This window comes from Aethalodelphis obliquidens, unplaced genomic scaffold (assembly GCF_003676395.1).
Source record: "Aethalodelphis obliquidens isolate GAN/ISIS:26980383/991018 unplaced genomic scaffold, ASM367639v1 scaffold12, whole genome shotgun sequence".
Lineage (NCBI taxonomy): Eukaryota > Metazoa > Chordata > Mammalia > Artiodactyla > Delphinidae > Aethalodelphis > Aethalodelphis obliquidens.
The window spans coordinates 21,181,643-21,202,900 of record NW_020837956.1 but is presented as its reverse complement, the minus strand read 5'-3'; the positions used below and the strand labels follow the sequence as shown (position 1 = coordinate 21,202,900).

Below are 21,258 nucleotides of genomic sequence, written 5' to 3'. Positions count from 1 at the left end.
AATAAATAAATAAAATAAAATAAAATAAAATAAAATGTAGATCAGTTTATGTCTTTCCAAATAACATAAACTGCAAATTTTACCATGGCTTTCCCTACTTGTGAAAGACTCAAGAGTCTTCCATGGCCCTGAGGGTAGTGTTTTATGGCTTTCCTGCTGGTCAGTAAGCTGTGTGTGGGCTGAACAGTACCTGCCATTTCTTGAATCAGAATGCATAGATTTGGTGAAATGTTACGGAGACCTTAAAAAAACTGTCTATTTGGTGCAGTAACATGGGGTAAATCTTGACGAAAGAAGAGGGAATAGCCTCTCCCACCGTTACTTTCACACTGGTATGACTGAGTAAATTGTTGTTATGTGAACACATGATTACAGCCCGTAAGTGGATAAGGAAAAATGGAAACAGTTGTCACAATCACGGAATTATAAGTAAACATTTCTTTCAAACATTTCGTTCAATCATGTTATTTAAATTAAAAAAAAAAACCCAAAACTTTTTCTTTCTTTCTTTCTTTTTTAAAGGAAGGAGTCTTGTCAAGCCCCTTCACACGTCCCCAGAACAAGTTAGTACTGAGCCCACTGGGCCACCGTCCACAGGTAGGCCGTCCAACGCTCGCTTGCGTCGCGAAGAGCCACTCCCTCTGCTCCTTGCACTCCCTCCTCCCCACTTCCCCCTCCAGGCCCCGCCCCGTACCGGTGCGCCTGCGCACGGGCGAACACGTGGCTGCCGCGGAGCCAGAGCAGCAATGGCGGCGGGTGGCGGAGGTGTTGCGGACCCCTTCTCCCCCGCGGGCGTCCCCTGCGCCTTCTCCCCGCAAAGCCAGGCCTATTTCGCTTTAGCGTCTACTGACGGTCACCTGAGAGTGTGGGAGACAGCCAGCAACCGGCTGCACCAGGAGTACGTGCCTTCCGCGCACCTCAGCGGTACCTGCACCTGCCTGGCCTGGGCGCCAGCGCGGCTGCAGGCCAAGGTAAAGCGAGCTGGATGGCGCGGGGCGGGTGGCCGCTCAGCCTCAGCCTCAGCGTTTCGCGGCCTGGCGGCGCGCGATCCGTCATCGCGCGTGGCCCTCCGAGGCCCGGGGCGAGGAGGCACAGAGCGCGGTGGAGGCGCGCGCTGGGCCCACACCGTCAGCCCCGTGCGTGGCCTGTCCTGAGGGCAACGAGAGAGGGCGCGGCCGGATCCGACGGGCAGCGGACCGAAGCCCTCCTGGCGGGCTCCATGTGGTCTGGGCCCAGCCGTCGCGGGGGCCGCCATGTTCGCCGAGGCCCCGGGTCCCCCAGGAGCGGCTTCCTGCTACCAGGCCTGGCTCTTCTGCTTGCGCTTTTCAGAGCTCTGGCTTTTGACAGAGCCCCACCTTGGGGCTGTATTGTTCTTCTCCGACCCCTACCCAGCTCATCGGCCTTGCGCTGGGCAGTTAGAATGAACAAGTCTATTTCCTTGCTTCCGGACACCCCCCTCCACCCCCCACTCTTGGGGTCCGGCTCACCACGTGTTCTCTTCCACGTCCAGGATGTGACTATTTGAAAGTGTTGACTTTTCGCAGACTCGTTTCCATTGTAAGCCATCTGAACCTTCTTGCTTTTAAAGTTTTAACATCTGCTCGGCTTCCCCTTTATACATCCCCTTTTCCCCAAGTCTGAAGTCTGCATTAGGATATGGAGGTAAAGTGAGGTTGTAGTTTAACTTAACGAACGTGAGTCCAGGTGGAGTTTCTCTTACACGGGGCACTGCTGAGTTAGGGAAGGCTTCTCACTCTTAGGGAGTCAATGCAAGATGTCATTCACTGTGGAGTCACTTGGCTACATCAGCACTATTTCACACGCACGTGGGAACTGCGTGCATAAGGTAGCCAACCCGAATCAGTGCAGTGTGATTTGGAAGCATCAGGTATTGAGTTGTGTGGTATTTAGCTGACACTGTGTGTAAACCTTAAAAAGTTAGTATTTAAACACATACACACAAAAAAAGAAAAAAAAAGTGTTTAGTATAGATCTTAACTCCACCTGACTATCCTAGGAAACTTTCTACTAACTTTTTAGGTTGAAAGTAGGGACACATCTAACTTGTTATACTTTGGATGAGTATGTTTAGGTGTTTTTCAGATCTTAAGCTTGATTTTCAAAGTTTCTGGATGAAGTGACTCCTGTTGATCATTAAAGAGACCTTATCAGGGCCCTTAAGTCAAGCACAAAACTAGGACTTTAAAAAAAATCAGTTGTCATTAAGGTGACAGCACTCTGCATATTTCTCCTTTTCAAATTTCTGTGTTTGTATTTTAACGGTCTTGTAAAGTGTTAATAATTCTAATGGTGAGAGGAAATGTGGAGCAGTGGTTAGATGCATGGACCCAAACTATACTTCCTCACTTTGAACCCAGGCTTGGCTTCATCGTAGGAATTGTGCCTCTAAATGGGAATAACAGTACTCACCTCATAGAGTGGTTGTGAAGGTTAACATACTTAATGATGCATAAAGCATTTAGAGTAGTTCTTGGTATGTAAGTGCTGCAAGTGTTAATTGTTGTTATTACCTCTTATTTGCATGGTTAGTCCTGCAAGGTAGATAAAGACTAACTTTTTGCTTTGTTCGTGAAGAAGAAACTGAGGCTTTGGAAAATTAAGCAACTTGCGAAAAACCAAAAATGGAACCAGGACTAGAATGCAGGTATTTAGAGCCCAACTCTATTATCTGGAACAAATCATTCATATTAGGCTGGCAGATATTTGTCACCCACTTGGTATTCTCTTGACTTACAATCATATTGTATGTGTCAGGAGTAAAACTTTTGCCTGGTCTTAAATTTCCTGTTAAAAGTCAGTTTTGGATTATTTATAGCAGTCTGATACAATAGAAAAATACCTAGATTTGGTTTCGTACCCAGGACTCAAACTTGTTTTGTCACCTTGAGCAAGTCACTTTACTTTTGGAGGCCTCCTTGAAAAAGAGTTGGACTACATTAAAAAAAAGCTCTAACAGGTTTCAGTGTCCTTTTACTTGTATGCTCTCACTTTAGTCACCTGACTCTGTGAAATGCCCTGTAATTGTTACATTTTTAAAAACTGAGAATCAGAACTAAGTTTAAATGACTTCTCCAAAGCCTTATTAACCAATGAAGTAGCTGTAGCCACTAGAGTCAAAGTACTTTGACTCCTGGGCCAGTGCTCTTACTGTAACCGTAGATCTTCAGTCACAGAATTGAGAGTTGGGAGGATGTGATTTTTAAAGATAGCGGTTGCTACAAATCACTCTTCATTTTCTGCCTTTGCTCCCAGGTCCCTGGGTTATGATCCTTGCCACTTAAGTTTTAAGATGCTCTCTTAAGCCCTTATTTTACATGTAAATCAGTTTGTAGGAGTATTCTGCATCTGGTTCAGTAACTGGCAGTTTGCCACCCAAGGACAAAGTTTGGTGACATTACTCTTATCAGTGGAGAAAAATGAGTTGGTGCTGGGTTTCTTGGGTAACAGGAGCTAAAGCAGTGGTTTATAAATTTTTATAAAAATTAGATTGCTTCTTGGTCACAAAATGATTATAATTCTTTGCATTTGTGTCACAGTAGGTTTTAGAAGATTTTTGTATATATCATATAGCTGAGCATTTTATTTGGGTGATGGAGCCTGGGGGGAAGAGGACCTCAGATGATGATGAGAAAAGTGCAAGGAGATGGATTGATGGACTATGCATGGGTGCTGTTTTTAGAGTTCCTCAGGTTTATGTGTGTAAACTGAGGCTGAGATGGTAAATGATATGCCAGAGGCACACAGTAAGTGGCTGAGCTACCCAGGAACTGACCCTGCTATTTCATTGCTCCTTTAATTCCAAACTTTTCAATTTTTTCTTCTCTAACTGCTGTAGAGCCCTGAAGAAACATACTGGCTACCACAATAAATGCATTTATGTTACTTTGCTGTCACTGTAGTTAAAATGACCCCATATGGCTTAGTGCTTATTAAAGGAGGCACATGGCATTTCAGGCATTGGACAGGGCAAGCACAGCAGCATTAAGGATGTTTCTAGGAAAAATCTGAGCATCCCCAGTCCTAACCCTTAGGGACGCAGCACAGTCCAGTTGTGTTCCTGTATAATGCTCTGTCGTACGGTCTCTCCAGTGTTTAAACTTCAAAAGGCTATGGTTTGCCTAATAAATCTTATTGGCAGAAATAGAAGTTCCTGTGTATTAGAATTTGTTTTTGATGTACATACTGTAGGTAATTACATGTAAAATGCACACATTTCGTTCATTGTTACCTATGAAACTTAGACATTTGCCAGAGTAAGTGACAGTTAAGATAGGCCAAGAAATGGCATAGGAGACTAATTGCAGAGTGAAACTTGAAACTTTGCCGTAATTTTCAGTGACTAGAGGTCATTATTTTTCACAAATAGGTTTTGAACCATTAGTGGATTGTGAAATAGATTTGGTGGGTTGTGACAGCATTACAATGATGAAGTAGACAATATTAGAATGTATTTTGCATGGTAAAGGATAAGTTTTTTGGTGAAACTTGTTTCAGCTATATACACATTTTTATGAGTGTGTGTACTGGTTTTCCATGTAAACTATTTTCTTACTCTGGGATCTTAGTCTAAAGAGTCAGGGCTTAATTGGATGTGCTTTTTCCCTCTGTCTTCACTTCATTTGTACTATGCCTTGCGTTTATAAATCATGCACATTTAGATTCACTCAGCCTTCTGATTGCCTTCTGGATCAAATACTGCTTTCTTGAGACTGCTGTTGGCATTTATTGCTTAGCTCAGTCAGCCCCTCACATTGGAAAAGACTATTTAGTCTAAGTAATAGACCAAATCCTTTTGGTCTTCGTTCCTGGTACTTTCTGGAACTCAGATTTTCTTTTTTTGTTTGTTTTTGTTCTTTTTTTCGGTCACGCCACGAGGCTTGTGGGGTCTTTGTTCCCTGACCAGGGATCGAACCTGGGCCCCTGCAGTGAAAGCGCCAGAGTCCTAACCACTTGACCTCCAGGGAGTTCCCTGGAACTCAGATTTTCTGATTACAGATATATGAACTAAATTTTTAGCCTACCCTATCCATTCACTTTATATATTCACACATGTAATTAATGTGCACATGACATGAAACAAAGCAGCATGACTAAGACATTAAAGGAGAAATACAGACAATTCAGATATACTGTGTCCGAAAGAAGAGGTTTTTGTGGAGAGATCATATTTGAGGTGGACCTTGAAGCAAGGATCGATTTTTAACCAAATTGATAATTGAGACGGATAGAAAAAGGCCCCTCCCAAAAGAGGAAAAAGCAAATGGGAAAGTGTATTCGTGATTAGGGAGTGCAATGTAAGGATGGAATTGGAAATAAGACTGGAAAAGGTGGTTTGGAGGCAAATTGTGGATGCTTTTGAATGCCAAACAGTTTTGTTTTTGTTTTTTTGGGGGTACGCGGGCCTCCCACTGCTGTGGCCTCTCCCGTGGTGGAGCACAGGCTCCAGACACGCAGGCTCAGTGGCCATGGCTCATGGGCCCAGCCGCTCCGCAGAATGTGGGATCCTCCCGGACCGGGGCACGAACCCGCATCCCCTGCATCGGCAGGTGGACTCTCAACCACTGCACTACCAGGGAAGCCCTACCAAACAGTTTTTTTGATTTACTCTTCTCTGGGGAGTCATTGAAATTTTTGATCACAGAAATAACAGGTTATGATAGAAAATGCCAACAAAAGTCTGTCATAATCTATAATCATCAGTACCACTAAACTCTTGGTTTCAGAAATATTTAGTAATGGGGTAATAGTTAAAATATTAGATTTCACTAAAATGCACATTGGTTATATAAACTTCTTATCTGGTTGATGTCTTACTTTTTTGGACATGCACATCCTGCTGAATGGGAAGTTATTTTTAAAAAGATCATCCAACTCGGAGAAAACATACATGAGTCATTAGTTCTTTGAGGTTAATTAATTGGATTATTATTTAGGTTTAGACCAGTGATCCTCAAAATTGGGCATAGATTCTGTGATACTCCTACCACTAGCCTCTGCTTGCTTCTCCTAAAAATAGAGATTTTGCTGATAGGGAAATCAGGGCTTTGAATATGTTAACGTTTAATTTCTAAAATTTCTTTGTGCTTTTTAATGCAAATTCACATCTGCAGAAAAACATATACATATTTGGACCAGCCTATGTTTCATACGTTAGAAACCTCATTGTAGATAATTTTAATTTGATTTGGGGAAAACCAAGAATAGAAGAAATACTTTCTAGAATCTTTCAGAGGAGAGTTTTCTGATGAGGTAGTAGTAGGTTGGTATAATTTCCTCTATTGTCCTTGCCTGAGATAGGTGTTTATGTCCATAACCTTATGCAGAAACCACATTTGCCCTCTGGAATCATTCAGAGGCGGCTTTAGAAATTCATGTAACTGAAGGTGGGGCCTAGGACATTTCCTGACTAAGAATGTTACTGAGGGGACGGGACCATCAGACGTTTTTATACTTTGGCTATTAATTGTGACTTCTCTTTTGGGTTTATTAATGTGGATACATTTCTTAGGACTTGCAAAATGTTCATTATTTTTTCTGTATTTAAAGTTATCTTATTTTTTGTTAAATCTTTTAACTTTTTGTTGACTTAGAGCGTCCAATGAATCAAATTCTTCAAATGTAACATCTCTAGAGGATAACTAAGAGAAAAAAAATGGAAAATGCCTTATAAATTTGCTCCTTGATTTTCTTTATGCACTGGTAACATCGTAGTTTTCATTGGTGGTTTTCTGGGTTGGGCAGATTTTATGTATCCTGGGCTGCTTTTTTGTGCTGTGGAGCAAAGATCTTCCACTGTGGAGAAAATGTTCTCTTTTCTGTAATATTGGTCTCTTTTACACTAAAAGAATGGATTTCTCAGAACTTTATGCTAAAACATAGGCTAGCAAGCTTTAATTTTAAAAAATTATAAACATATGGAAGAAAAGTTTCAAAATTATAAATTATTATTCAGCATTATAAACTCTAAAGTAGTACTCTAAAGTTGTGACCAATTGGCTGTCTTTCTGATGGATAGATGAGCTGTTCGTTTCATTTTTTGAATTAAATCAAAGAAGTCTTGGGCTGTTTGACACTAGATTGAAACTTGTGCCTCTTAAGTCATTAGAATCACGAAGACAACATGGAACTTTCATACTGACCCTTAAGAGTCACTGGAACAACTTCTTTAGTGTGTGCTTTGCACTGCTGTACGAGTTACAACCATTTTTTGACTCTTAAGTGAGGTAATTGTATGTTTATAAATATAAAAACATTTGAGTCCCTTTTCCTGAAAATGAAGCCAGAATGCAAGGAAAGCTTTTGGGGGAGGGGGGAGGGGGAAAGCGTTGGCTGCTTGTGTATGGATCTGTAATCTCTTTGCTTCGGAGTGGAGGCTTCACTTGGACCTGTTGGGAATGGTTGGTTTCCGAGAAGTGGAAGCAGCATTGAGGCTGTTCGGACTTGTTAAGAGTAGAATACTTGTTAAGAGTAGAATATTACTACTCCTTTCAGAGAGGTAGGAGATGGGGACAGAGTATTACGAGTTCTTTCCATTGGAGTAATTATTTTCTAAGTAGTGAGAAAGAAATCATCTGAGAGCAAATCACATCTCCACTTTAAAAAAAAAATTTTCTTAGAAGCAGTCACATTCATTTGTGGGCTAGTGGGCATTTGCATTTATGCATTAATGATGTTTCAGTGTTTGAAATAATAAAGTAAAAAATTGTTTTTTCTTTTTTTTCCAGGAAGGTCCACAGAGGAAAAAAAGGAAATCAGAAGCTATAGGGACAAGTAACCAGGTTGACTTGTTGGCTCTTGGTACAGCAGTTGGTAGTATTTTATTATACAGTACAGTAAAAGGAGAATTACACAGTAAATTGATAGTAAGTATATGTGTGTGTGTGTGTGTGTGTGTGTATGTGTGTGTGTGTGTATTATATAAAAGAGCGATGACAGGAAACTGATTATTAGAGACTTATTAAAAACAAAGCAGCTCAGGATATGCTATAGGATCTGCAGTATGGGGGCATTTTTCTGCCCTTTCCATATTTAAAATTTTGAACAGTAATATTTGTTAAAGCTGTGATAGGTAACTTAGTCATTATTATAGGTCAGGATATGAAGAGTGTGAAGAACTATTGACTAGGCTTAAAATAAGAAAGGGTAGAAAGAATTCTGAGTATCACAGACAGCAGCTGCAGAAGGAGCGCACCACCTCCAGGGCTAGGGAACGAGGGAGGTGGTGGAATTATTGCTGAAACTCAGACCTTTGAGAAGCAGGTATTGCTCTCTGTGCTGATGTCTCTTGAGGGAGAGTGGCCCCATAGACTTAAGGTCCAGACCTCTGAGGAGGGGGTTTTAGCTGACTGCTGGTGTCTCTGGTTCTCCAGGTGTTGAAAAAACTGCATATTGGGTTCAGCTGCTGCCAAAAGGATTGCCCCTGCTGGGGTGAAGAAATGTTGGGGTGATGCAAACTGGGAGACAGGAAGGAACACCTCCGTTGTTCCTCCTCCAGCCTTGTCTCCCTCCTGCACCCTTATTGGGGGAGCCTACTAACGATCCAGCTGGCAAAGCAGAAATGGGGTTTGCAGAGTCCCAGCCCCAGCGTCCAGAGCAGAGAAGTGAGGGCTTGGTGCTGCAAGACAGTAACTTAACCGGCATAATGTATTTCAGACAGTGTCTACTACAGTATGTTTTTGGTGTTCACTTAACTCCTGTCTGTATATAGGAATGCTTTCTGTATATATGAATAAAAGAATGTTTTCTCTTTTAAGTAACATCTATCCATAGACAATTTGGAACTACCTGAAGTTGAAAAGGGAAAACAATTATACCTAAGTTTATCACCGAGAGAACCTCTTTTGATAGATTGCATATTTCTTTGCTTTATGCATATGTTTAAAAAATACAGTTGGGTTCTGTCTATTTTGTATTCTGATATTTTCCTTTAAATTACAACATGAGTAATTTTCATATTTGTCAAGAACTAGTTATAAACGTTTTCAGTGACTGCATAAAATCCTGTAAATGGGGTAGTCCGTTGGTGGTTTAACTCTTACTGACTATTTAGGTAGTTTCCGATTTTTTTGTTATAAAACTCTTTTCTTCTTACACGGGTTCCCAGAATTACTAACCTGTAATTAATGAGTCAAAGGTGTGAGTGTTAAGCCTTTTTATACATAGTATAACAATTTTCTGAAAGCTTTTCTAATTTGTACTTGTATCAGCAGTGGAAGGACGGTACGTGTATTTCAGTGGTGTTTTTGCCATCGTTGATTATTCCATTAAAGCAGCAGTAAGGCTAACAAAAAAAACCCAGCTAATTTGATAGGTGAAAATTTTTATCTGATTTTATATCTGCATTTAAAAATATATCACTTGTTGGGACTTACCTGGTGGTGCAGTGGTTAAGAATCCGCCTGCCAATGCAGGGGACACGGCTTCGAGCCCTGGTCCGGGAAGATCCCACATGCCGCGGAGCAACTAAGCCTGTGCACCACAACTACTGAGCCTGCCCTCTGGAGCCCGTGAGCCACAACTACTGAGCCCGCATGCCACAACTACTGAAGCCCACGTGCCTAGAGCCCATGCTCTGCAATAAGAGAAGCCACCGCAATGAGAAGCCCGCACACAGCAACGAAGAGTAGCCCCCGCTTGCCGGAACTAGAGAAAGCCCGCGCGCAGCAATGAAGACCTAATGCAGCCAAAAATTAATAAATAAATTTATTTAAAAAATAAAAATAAAAATATAACACTTGTTTTTATATTAAAGATTATAAAAATAATATACAACTGAAAAAAATTTAAAGCATTCAGAGGTATATGTAAAGGAAATCTCCCTTTGTTCCTCCTTCCTCCAAGTTGAGTGTGGTCCTCATGGGCTTTTACCCCACTATAGTTTGGGTCCCATCCTTTGATTTGGTCAGTTTTCTGTGGTCAGTACGTACCTAGTATCTGGTGCACTGTGATAGCTGCTTTACTCAGTTACTGTGGCTGCAGACATGATGCTGATGGAGCCTAGAACTCCTTTTTAGATCAATTTGATACCTCCCAGGATTATATATAAATCTTTAGCAGGGAATGAGTTTATTAGAAAGGAACCAAGAGGGTCAGGGCAAGGAGTGTTGGGATGACGTGGTGAGGTAGAAAGGGCCCAGGCTTTGGAACTAGTCTATCCTGAGGTTGAATCCTGCTAGTTATATGATCAAGGATAAGTAATATAACTTCTCATCTCTTCAGTATTATATAACCTACGTTGCATGACTTTGAGATTTAGACATAACTATATATTGAAAGTGCCTAGTGTAGTGCCTGGCATGTAATTGGTATTGAGTAAATGTTTGTTGAATGAGTAACTAATGAATGAGTGGACACTTGCTAGATTGCTTTCCAAAAAGGTACGCTAGCCCCTAGCAACGTATGATAGTGCCCTGTAATCTTACCAGGGTGGATATTATAATGCTAAACAAATTGGTAGATGAACAGACTAAAAATGTCACTTTGTTTTGCTTTGTATCTCTTGAATTACTATTAAAAATTTTCTTACTGAATTCTTTCTATGGAATTTATCTGTTCATATCCTTTGTTCAGTTCTTTGTGTGTGTGGCTATAATGTAGGACTTAGTTCTTTGAGTAGATAGCTCGTAGGAAGGAAGGGAAGTAACTGAACTTAGCATTTAAAAATATTTTTCTTTTGGATTTCCCTGGTGGCGCAGTGGTTAAGAATCCGCCTGCCAATGCAGGGGGCACGGGTTCAAGCGCTAGTCCGGGAAGATCCCACATGCCACGGAGCAGCTAAGCCCGTGTGCCACAACTACAGAACCTGTGTTCTAGAGCCTGAGAGCCACAACTACTGAGCCGTGCACCACAACTACTGAAAGCCTACGCTCCTAGATCCCATGCTCCGCAACAAGAGAAGCTGCTGCAATGAGAAGCCCGCGCGCCGCAACGGAGAGTAGACCCTGCTCACCACAACTAGAGAAAGCCCACGCACAGCAACAAAGACCCAACGCAGCCAAAAAATAAATATTTTTGAAAAATATTTTTCTTTTGAGATGGGAGCAATCTGTATGATGGAAGTAGTGATTTTGAGTTTTAACTTTTATGCTTAGATGTGTACACAGTGGTGACTCATTGTATGTATATTTAATGTGAATTCAGATGGAAAGAATGAAAATAATTGCTCACAGCGTAGGTGACTTAGCACCTTAATTCTGCTGAATGAGCTTGTCCTGGAATGTGTGTGAGACAGGAGACTTGAATTTGCTCTTTCCCAGTTGATTTCGCCATTCCTGTGTGCCTCTGAGTGAGCCAGCATCTTGCTGTGCTGAGTGTGTTTAAAGTTTCATATGGTATGAGCTGCAACACAAGGAAACATTTAGTGTTTCCCTGAAGGAACATTGATTTTTAAAGTTGAGAGATAGTTTTGGTATAAAGGGATTTTCAAGGATAGTTTTAACTAGACATGCTTTTAAACCCTTTAAGATTTGACTTTATTAGTTCACTCAAGTGTCCCAAACTTTTTGCCACTGTACATGAAGCATTTTATCATGCTTAGTGCTGGCATTCCTGTCAAAAGCAGGTGGCATTTAGGACTAGTGTCGTTTGACTTATGATGTAGAAGTACGTTTTTCTAGCAGAGGAGAAGGGAAAGTTAACATTTGATAAAGTTATAGAAGATTTATCTCATTTTTGATATTGGAAATGGATAGATGCATTTTAGTTAGGTTAATGGGTAGGCTTTTTTAGTTAGGTTAAGGCCTAACATTTTAGTTAAGTGTTTAGTAATGATTCTAGGGTGCATATTGTCATAACAGATGAGCTTTATTTTTTTCTTTTAATTTTTTAAAAAATCTGCAGAGTGGTGGACATGACAACAAAGTCAATTGCATACAGTGGCATCAAGACAATGGCTGTTTGTATAGTTGTTCAGATGACAAACATATTGTGGAATGGAACACACAGACGTGCAAAGTAAAGTGGTGAGTAACATTGATGGTTCTGGGGTAACTTGGTTACTGTTTGGGAATGCTTTAGAGTTTGACGAATCAAGACTATATTCTTGATGTAAGTAAAGTTTGATATTGGACACAGTGGGGAATGTAGACACTAGTAAGGTTACAGACTGTTCTCAAGGAACATTTAATCAAATTGGACATGGAAGATTTTAACAGAAAAGTTAAATAATGGTACAAGAGTAAAATAACTGCACAAGAGATGCCATAAGGTAGCAAGTAATTACTGATCAAATGATTAGGATAGTGTTGGGAAGGCCTGGTGGAAGAGAAGGGTTTTCAACTGGGTCTTCTAGGAGAGGTAAGATTTGGAAAGAAGAGGGTGGGAGGATCCTTTTGAGGGTGGAGATGTGGCAGGAACAAAGGCTAGGCGAAAGGGAAGTTAAAGATTTACTTGGAACCCAGTAGAGGCATTTAGAGGAGGCCCATATTAGGGAATAATGGTTGGTGGAGGATATGAGCCAAAGTAGCTTATAAGAGAGCCTGGCCTTAAGTGTCATAGATAAAAATCTCAGACAGCTCTTCTAGTTCAAGCACCTAATACTGTGATTGACTGCATAGTAGATGCTCAATGAATGTAGACAGTTGAATGCGGTTGAACTTATGTGGATGAGGACCCTAAGGAGGATAATGTTGCCCATGGTCTTACAGCTAATAAGTGGCAGGGGAGTTCTAATCTTGCTGTCTTGAATTCTGGCACAGTGTTTTTCTACTGTAGTCAAACTTCTTTGGTGGAGTTTTAGATTCTGTTTGGTAAGCATGAGACACTGAAGGTCAATGTCTTGGGAACAGAGTAACCAAAATAATGCTCTAGGAAGAAAATTTGCTAGCACTGTGTAAAATATATGGGAAGGAGCTAGTGCACAGGCAGAGAAGCTAGATCCCGGGTGGTGGTTGTAATAGTCCGGGTGTAGGATGGTAAGAGTGGGAAGAAAGAATGGAAAAGGTACCAACCAAGAAGAATCTTGGGTAGGATTGGGGGAGGGGGTGCTATTGAGTGAAGAAAGGAGTTAAATAAAATGTAACTAAGTTTACAGCTTTCTGAACTTACTAGGTGTCTAGTGGTGCAGTTAATAGAAACTCAGAAGAGGGAAGTGGTTTTAGAGTTTCTAAGCAAATTGAAGTAACACATGAAAGGCAAGACCCAGCAGAAGGGGTGGTGATAGAGGCTTAGAATTTTAAGGAGGGTTTGGGGCTGGAGGGCCAGAGAATAATCATTTGCCTAGAGGTTCAGTAAGTTCATTCCATTTACCTGCGGTGGTAGTTTCCATACTCATAGTTGTAAAGAGACGCCTGTGGAGATTCTCATCCACTAGGTCAGGGGTGGGGCCCATGCAGCTGTATTTTTTTTTTTTTTTTTTTTGCAGTATGTGGGCCTCTCACTGTTGTGGCCTCTCCTGTTGCGGAGCACAGGCTCTGGACGCGCAGGCTCAGCGGTCATGGCTCACGGGCCCAGCCGCTCCGCGGCATGTGGGATCCTCCCGGACTGGGGCACAAACCCCTGTCCCCTGCATCGGCAGGCGGACTGTCAACCACTGTGCCACCAGGGAAGCCTGCAGCTGTACTTTTTAAATGCTGTCTGGATGAGAGTTCACCAAGTCACATTCTTCACATAGGGACTAATAATGTTCAAGGCACCGTTCAACATATTATACACAGTATTGTATTTGTAACACTGCGAGGTGGTCTCCATCCCTGTTTTACAGTTAAGAAATAGGTTGAATCACAGCCTGAGCTTTCATCCAAACTGTCCTGTCTCATACAATATTTTGTTTCCAGTTTCATTCTTGGCATTCTTATGCTATAGGTAACTGAGTTTATTTTCCATTTTAGGTATTATCTGTTGATTTCCTACTATAGAGGATGAGGATTTAGTTCTTAGCCTCTACCTTTTTCTGTCCCCATTTTCCCGATATTGTAATGTCACACTTTGATTAAGCAGTATTCATTGTTCACATTATGCCTAATTAACTATTGTTACAGATGAGACTTGGACTGTACTGTTTATATTCTGGCACAGAATTTTGCTTTTCTTGGGGTTTATAATTGCTTTATTGTTCATTTGCTTAGTTTTGTATATACCTGTCATTAGTTCAGTCTCATTCCTGCAATAGTGTAAATCTCAATTTATTTTCAGACACATCAGTTAATCAATCAGTTATTTAATCTTTGGAGGCTTCCCTCCAGTTTCATTTATTTCTTGGCGGACTTCTCTGCCTTCTTCCAGTGATTATCCTGAGATTTCCTTTCATCATCTTGAAAATTCTCTTGCCAGATGGAGCCTCTGTTTCCTGGATCCCATTTTTCTCTTTGTTGGTTTATTCCTTCTTTTTGGTGACACACACAAATTGATAGCTTCCTGGAAGACAAGCAAAATCTCAATTGATAATTTGAAGATACAGACTTTTGGGTTGGAAATAATTCCCCTCAGCATTTTTTTAAAAATTATTTATTTATTTATTTTTGGCTGCGTTGGGTCTTCATTGCTGCGCGCGGGCTTTCTCTCGTTGGCGGCGAGCAGGTGGTTACTCTTCGTTGCGGTGCGCAGGCTTCTCATTGCAGTGCCTTCTCTTGTTGCGGAGCACGGGCTCTAGGCGCTTGGGCTTCAGTAGTTGTGGCTCGCGGGCTCTAGAGCGCAGGCTCAGTAGTTGTGGTGCATGGGCTTAGTTGTCCTCTGCATGTGTGATCTTCCCAGACCAGAGCTTGAACCCGTGTCCCCTGCATCGGCAGGTGGATTCTTAACCACTGCGCCACCAGGGAAGCCCTCCCCTCAGGATTTTGAAGCATTGGTTCGTTGGTTTTTTGGCTTTCATTGTTCATTATTTTTATATTTTAAAATATCCTGTGCTTTTTTTCTTCAGTCAGTGAATTATGTTGGCACTTGAGGGACCTTTTAGCCTGGGAATTCATGCTCTGCGTTCTTCTCATACTGTGTATTTGATAATTTCATTCCTTCTCTTTTCTTTGATCTTTCTCTTATACTACATACTGTTATTTAGGTGTTATATCTCCTGGACTAATCCTTTTGGTCTCTTAACCTTATTTTCATTTTCTCTTTTGTCTTTTTCTTCTGTTACCTGGGAAATTGCTTCAATTTCACCTTCTAAATCTTGTATCGAAATTTTAAGTTTCTCTAAATTTTTAACCTCTGGGAGCTGTTTTTCGTTCTTTGAGTATTTCTTTTTTGTTGTGTCATGTTTCTGTCATGTGTATAATATTTTCTAACTCTCTGAAGATATTATAGGATTTAAACTTTACTTTTCGTCATCTCCCTCTTGAGAATGTGTTTTAATTTTTGTTTGATTTTGGTTTCTTTCATGTTAAAGGCATTCTTCAAGTGACTGGAGATCCTCAGCTGCCTGTTGGTTTTCGAAAATGAAACATTGAAAAGCTGATTGGAAAGCCATTGTGGGTGTGTGGCTCAGTTGCTGGGCTTCATTTGTAGAGTGATTGGGAGGCCTTCAGTATCAGGATGTGTAGGTCATTCCTCTGGAACCTGTCGCATTTCCCAGAGAGGAATCTTCTGATCTAGTGCTTTTCAAGCTTTAATGTGCACATATGTTATGTATGTTTACAGATCTGATTTAGTAGGTCTAGGTTGGGGCTTGGGAATTCTAACAAGTTCCCAGTTTCTGCTGATGGAGGAGGGTTGCACAAGTAACAGGGGACAGGGGTGTGGTGGTGTTGGCTCTGTGCTGGCCTTTTCAGTGCTCAGTGGCGAAATAGATTCAGGAAGCTTGTCAGGATGGTGATCATGTCTTTTTTTTTAAAGTGTGTCAATTCAGTGAGTAGATGTTGAATAAGGAATACAGGTGAGTGTTGAAGCTCTGGGAATTGGTGAGAAATTGTCAAGAATGTTAGGAACCAATGAGGGTAAAGGAAAAGTTTTCATACATTATTGTTGCATTTCCTTGATTTGATTATTGGTGAGGTTGGGTGTTTTCATGTTTATTGACAGTTGTGTTTCTTCTATGAATTGCTTGTTTATATATCCTTTGTCTATTTTTATTTTGAGTTTTTTTTAAACTCAAGGAGTTCTTTCTTGAATACAAAGAGCTATTTATGTATTCTGAGTATTCTTTGCCTATATATTTTTTTCTCTTTTTTAATAGGTCTTTATTGGAGTATAATTACTTCACAATACTGTGTTAGTTTCTGTTGCACAACAAAGCGAATCAGCCATATACATACACATGTCGCCATATCCCCTCCCTCTTGAGCCTCCCTCCCATCCTCCCTATCCCACCCCTCTAGGTCATCACAAAGCACCAAGCCGATCTCCCTGTGCTATGCTGCTGCTTCCCACCAGCCAACTATTTTACATTCGGTAGTGTATGTATGTTGATGCTACTCTCACTTCGCCCCAGCTTCACCCTCCTACCCCATGTCCTGAAGTCCATTTTCTATGTCTTATCTCTTTATTCCTTCCCTGCAACTAGGTTCATCAGTACAACTTTTTTTTAGATTCCATATATATGTGTTAGCATACGGTATTTGTTTTTCTCTTTCTGACTTACTTCACTCTGTATGAGAGACTCTAGGTCCATCCACCTCACTACAAATAACTCAATTTCGTTTCTTTTTATGGCTGAGTCTTTACCCATTCATCTGTCGATGGACATTTAGGTTGGTTCTATGTCCTAGCTATGGTAAATAGTGCTGCAGTGAACATTGTGGTACATGTCTCTTTTTGAATTATGGTTTTCTCAGGGTATATGCCCAGTAGTGGGATTGCTGGATCATATGGTAGTTGTATTTTTAGTTTTTTAAGAAACCTCCATAGTGTTTTCCATAGTGGTTGTATCAGTTTACATCCCCACCAACAGTGCAGGAGGGTTCCCTTTTCACCACACCCTTTCCAGCATTTATTGTTTCTAGATTTTTTGATAATGGCCATTCTGGCCAGCATGAGGTGTTACCTCATTGTAGTTTTGATTTGCATTTCTCTGATAATTAGTGATGTTGAGAATCTTTTCATGTGCCTCTTGGTCATCTGTATGTCTTCCTTGGTGAAATGTCTATTTAGGTCTTCTGCCCATTTTTTAACTGGATTGTTTGTGTTTTCGATATTGAGCTCCATGAGCTGTTTGTATATTTTGGATATTAATCCCTTGTCCATTGTTTCATTTGCAAATATTTTCTCCATTCTGAGGGTTGTCTTTTTGTCTTGTTCATGGTTTCTGTTGCTGTGCAAAAGCTTTTAGGTTTAATTAAGTCCCATTTGTTTATTTTTGTTTTTATTTCCATTACTCTAGGAGGTTGGTCAAAAAGGAACTTGCTGTGGTTCACGTCAGAGTGTTTTTCCTATGTTTTCCTCTAAGAATTTTATAGTGTCTGGTCTTACATTTAAGTCTTTAATCCATTTGGAGTTTATTTTTGTGTATTGTGTTAGGTAGTGTTCTGATTTCATTCTTTTACATGTAGCTGTCTAGTTTTCCCAGCACCACTTATTGAAGAGGCTGTCTTTTCTCCATTGTGTGTTCTTACCTCCTTCGTTGTAAATTAGGTGCCCATATGTGCATGGTTTTATCTCTAGGTATTCTGTCTTGTACCATTGATCTATATTTCTGTTTTTGTGCCAGTACCATACTGTTTTGATTACTGTAGCTTTGTGGTGTAGTTTGAAGTTGGGGCGGCTCATTCCTCCAACTCCATTTTTCTTTCTTAAGATTGCTTTGGCTATTCAGGGTCTTTTGTGTTTCCATACAAATTGTAAAATTTTTTGTTCTAATTCTGTGAAGAATGCCATTGGTAGTTTGATAGGGATTGCACTGAATATGTAGATTGCTTTGGGTAGTATAGTCATTTTCACAATATTGATTCTTCCAGTCCAAGGACACAGTATATTTCTCCATCTGTTTATGTCATCTTTGATTTCTTTTGTCAGTGTTTTATAGTTTTCGGAGTACAAGTTTTTCGCCTCCTCAGGCAGGTTTATTCCTAGGTATTTTATTCTTTTCGTTGCAGTGGTAAATGGGAGTGTTTCCTTACTTTCTCTTTCTGCTATTTTGTTGTTGGTTTATAGGAATGCAAGAGATCTCTGCATTTATTTTGTATCCTGCAACCTTACCAAATTCATTGATTAGTTCTAGTAGTTTTCTGGTGCCATCTTTAAGATTTTCTATGTATAGTATCATGTCATCGGCAAACAGTGACAGTTTTACTTCTTGTCCAATTTATATTCCTTTTATTTCTTTTTCTTCTCTGATTTATGTGGCTAGGACTTCCAAAACTATGTTGAATAATAGTGGTGAGAGTGGACATCCTTGTCTTGTTCCTGATCTTAGTGGTCACTTTCAGTTTTTCACCATTGACTGATGCTTTCTGTGAGTTTGTCTTATGTGGCCTTTATTATATTGAGATAGGTTCCTCTATGCCCATTTTCTGGAGAGTTTATCATAAATCAGTGTTGAATTTTGTCAAAAGCTTTCTCTGCATCTATTGAGATGATCATATGGTTTTTATTCCTTAATTTGTTAATGTGGTGTATCACATTGATTGATTTGCGTGTATTGACGAATCCTGTCATCCCTGGGATAAATCCCACTTGATCATGGTGTATGATCCTTTTTTAATGTGCTGTTGGATTCTCTTTGCTAGTATTTTGTTCAGGATTTTTGCATCTATGTTCATCAGTGATATTGGTCTATAGTTTTCTTTTTTTGTAGTATCTTTGTCTGGTTTTGGTATCAGGGTGATGGTGGCCTCATAGAATGAGTTTGGGAGTGTTCCTTCCTTTGCAATTTTTTGGAAGAGTTTGAGAAGGATGTGTGTTAGCTCTTCTGTAAATGTTTGATAGAATTCACCTGTGAAGCCATCTGGTCCTGGACTTTTGTTTGTTGGAAGATTTTTAATTACGCTTTCAATTTCATTACTTGTGATAAGTCTGTGTAGATTTTCTAATTCTTCCTGGTTCAGTCTTGGAAAATTGTACGCTTCCAAGAATTTGTCCATTTCTTCGTGGTTGTCCGTTTTATTGGCATATAGTTGTAGTAGTCTCTTATAATCCTTTGTATTTCTGCAGTATCAGTTGTGATTTCTCCTTTTTCATTTCTAATTTTATTGATTTGCGTCCTCTCCCTTTTTTTCTTGATGAGTCTGGCTAAGGGTTTATCAATTTTGTTTATCTTCTCAAAGAACCAGGTTTTAGTTTTATTGATCTTTGCTATTGTTTTCTTTGATTCTATCTGCTCGATCTTTATGATTTCTTTCCTTCTACTGACTTTGGGTTTTCTTTGTTCTTCTTTCTCTAGTTGTTTTAAGTGTGGGGTTAGATTGTTTATTTGAGATTTTTCTTGTTTCTTGAGGTGAGATTGTATTGCTATAACCTTCCCTCTTAGAACTGCTTTTGCTGCGCCCCATAGGTTTTGGGTCATCGTGTTTTCATTGTCATTTGTTTCCATGTTTTTTTTTTTGTTTTTTTTTTTTGCGGTACGCGGGCCTCTCACTGTTGTGGCCTCTCCCATTGCGGAGCACAGGCTTCAGACGTGCAGGCTCAGCGACCATGGCTCACTGGCCCAGCCGCTTCGCGGCATGTGGGATCGTCCCAGACTGGGGCACGAACCCGTGTCCCCTGCATCGGCAGGCAGGCTCTCAACCACTGTGCCACCAGGGAAGCCCCAGTATTTTTTTAATACTTTTAATCAGTTAGTTTTGGTTTAATTTATTAAGTTTAGTGTGTATGTAATATAAGACAGGAATCTAATTTTGTTTTTCCAAATGAGTAATTTGACATATTCCAGTGTGACTGGCAGAGCAATATGTTTTCTTCCACTTTAGAACTAACCTTTTTTCGTAAGGAGATTGCTCCTGTTACTTCTGTTTTTAAATTAATTTATTTTTGGCTGCACTGGCTCTTTGTTGCTGCACATGGGCTTTCTCTAGTTGCAGCGAGCGGGGGCTAGTCTTCGTTGCGGTGTGTGGCTTCTCACTGCGGTGGCTTCTCGTTGTGTAGCATGGGCTCTAGGCACATGCGCTTCAGTAGTTGTGGCTCACAGGCTCTAGAGTGCAGTCTCAGTAGTTGTGGTGCACAGGCTTAGTTGCTCCATGCCATGTGGGATCTTCCTGGACCAGGGCTTGAACCCGTGTCCCCTGCATTGGTAGGCGGATTCTTAACCACTGTGCCACCAGGGAAGCCGTGCTACTGTTACTTCTTGATTTTATAAGTGAATAGCCAAGCCAGGCTCCTTGTTGCTTATAAATAGCATTAACACATGCAACCGCCTACAAAGACTCTTGCTGTTAATCATATTTGTGGTATTAGAAAGGAATCATTTTACCTAATTTATTTTATTTTATCAGCTAGGGGCGTATATTTGTGGATTTGGGGTAGAAATAATCTTTTTGTACTGTAGGTTGAGAGATCATTTGTGTTACTAAGTAAATTAAGTTCTCAACCTTCCAGAGAATGCAGGAACTATGGAGGGGATAGGATGGGTTCTACGTAGAGGTCCAGCCAGCATGGTAGTTTCCTGGGCATTAACAGGATCACCATGGATCACAGGAGACACAGCTATCCACTTTACATTCTTATAACTCTTATTAACCCATTTCCTGGTACCTCTTAAGATTCTCTGTCCTATTGGGGAAGCATTACCTTGATGATATGTCCAAGGTTGGTTACCTGAGTCAGGATTTTAGGGAATGCAGTTTGGCATAGAACCTTGAGTGGTATTTTTTTTTTTTCTCTCTAGTTGCGGAAAGCTGGGGCTACTCTTTGTTGTGGTGCACGGGCTTCTCATTGCGGTGGCTTCTCTTGTTGCGGAGCATGGGCTCTAGGCGCGCGGGCTTCAGTAGTTGTGGGCTTAGTTGCCCCATGGCATGTGGGATCTTCCTGGACCAGGGCTCGAACCCGTGTCCCCCGCATTGGCAGGCGGATTCTTAACCACTGCGCCACCAGGGAAGCCCCTTGAGTGGTATTTTTAATTCCTAGTTTGCCTTTTGTTTTCTTTTTGCTTTGAGTAAAGTTTCCTCCCCATTCATTGAGATGTTTTTATTTCTCTTCACAATACAGCAAATGGAAAGGTGATAATAGCAGCGTCAGTTCCCTGTGTATCAGCCCAGATGGAAAGATGTTGCTTTCAGCTGGTCGAACAATCAAACTATGGATTTTGGAGACCAAAGAAGTCTACAGAGTGAGTGAATCAAATTAGTTGTAAGCATAACAGTTGTCTAGAGTAAGTATGGAGAAAGGCAGAAGTCTGAGCCAAAGAATATTGTTTTAAGAATACAGATGTGTTATTTT

At 40.7% G+C, this 21,258-nt stretch overlaps 1 protein-coding gene across 1 annotated transcript in view; it reads left to right on the top strand.

The window, feature by feature from the left end:
* The first annotated feature begins 698 nt into the window (after positions 1-698).
* The window catches only part of WDR43 (WD repeat domain 43), a 47,346-nt gene continuing 26,786 nt past the window's right edge, over positions 699-21,258 (top strand). The window contains exons 1-4 of the mRNA XM_027113486.1: positions 699-971; positions 7,746-7,883; positions 11,860-11,981; positions 21,028-21,148. Coding sequence (XP_026969287.1) covers positions 747-971; positions 7,746-7,883; positions 11,860-11,981; positions 21,028-21,148 — 606 coding nt within the window. The 5' untranslated portion in view covers positions 699-746. The remainder of the gene's footprint in view (positions 972-7,745; positions 7,884-11,859; positions 11,982-21,027; positions 21,149-21,258) is intronic.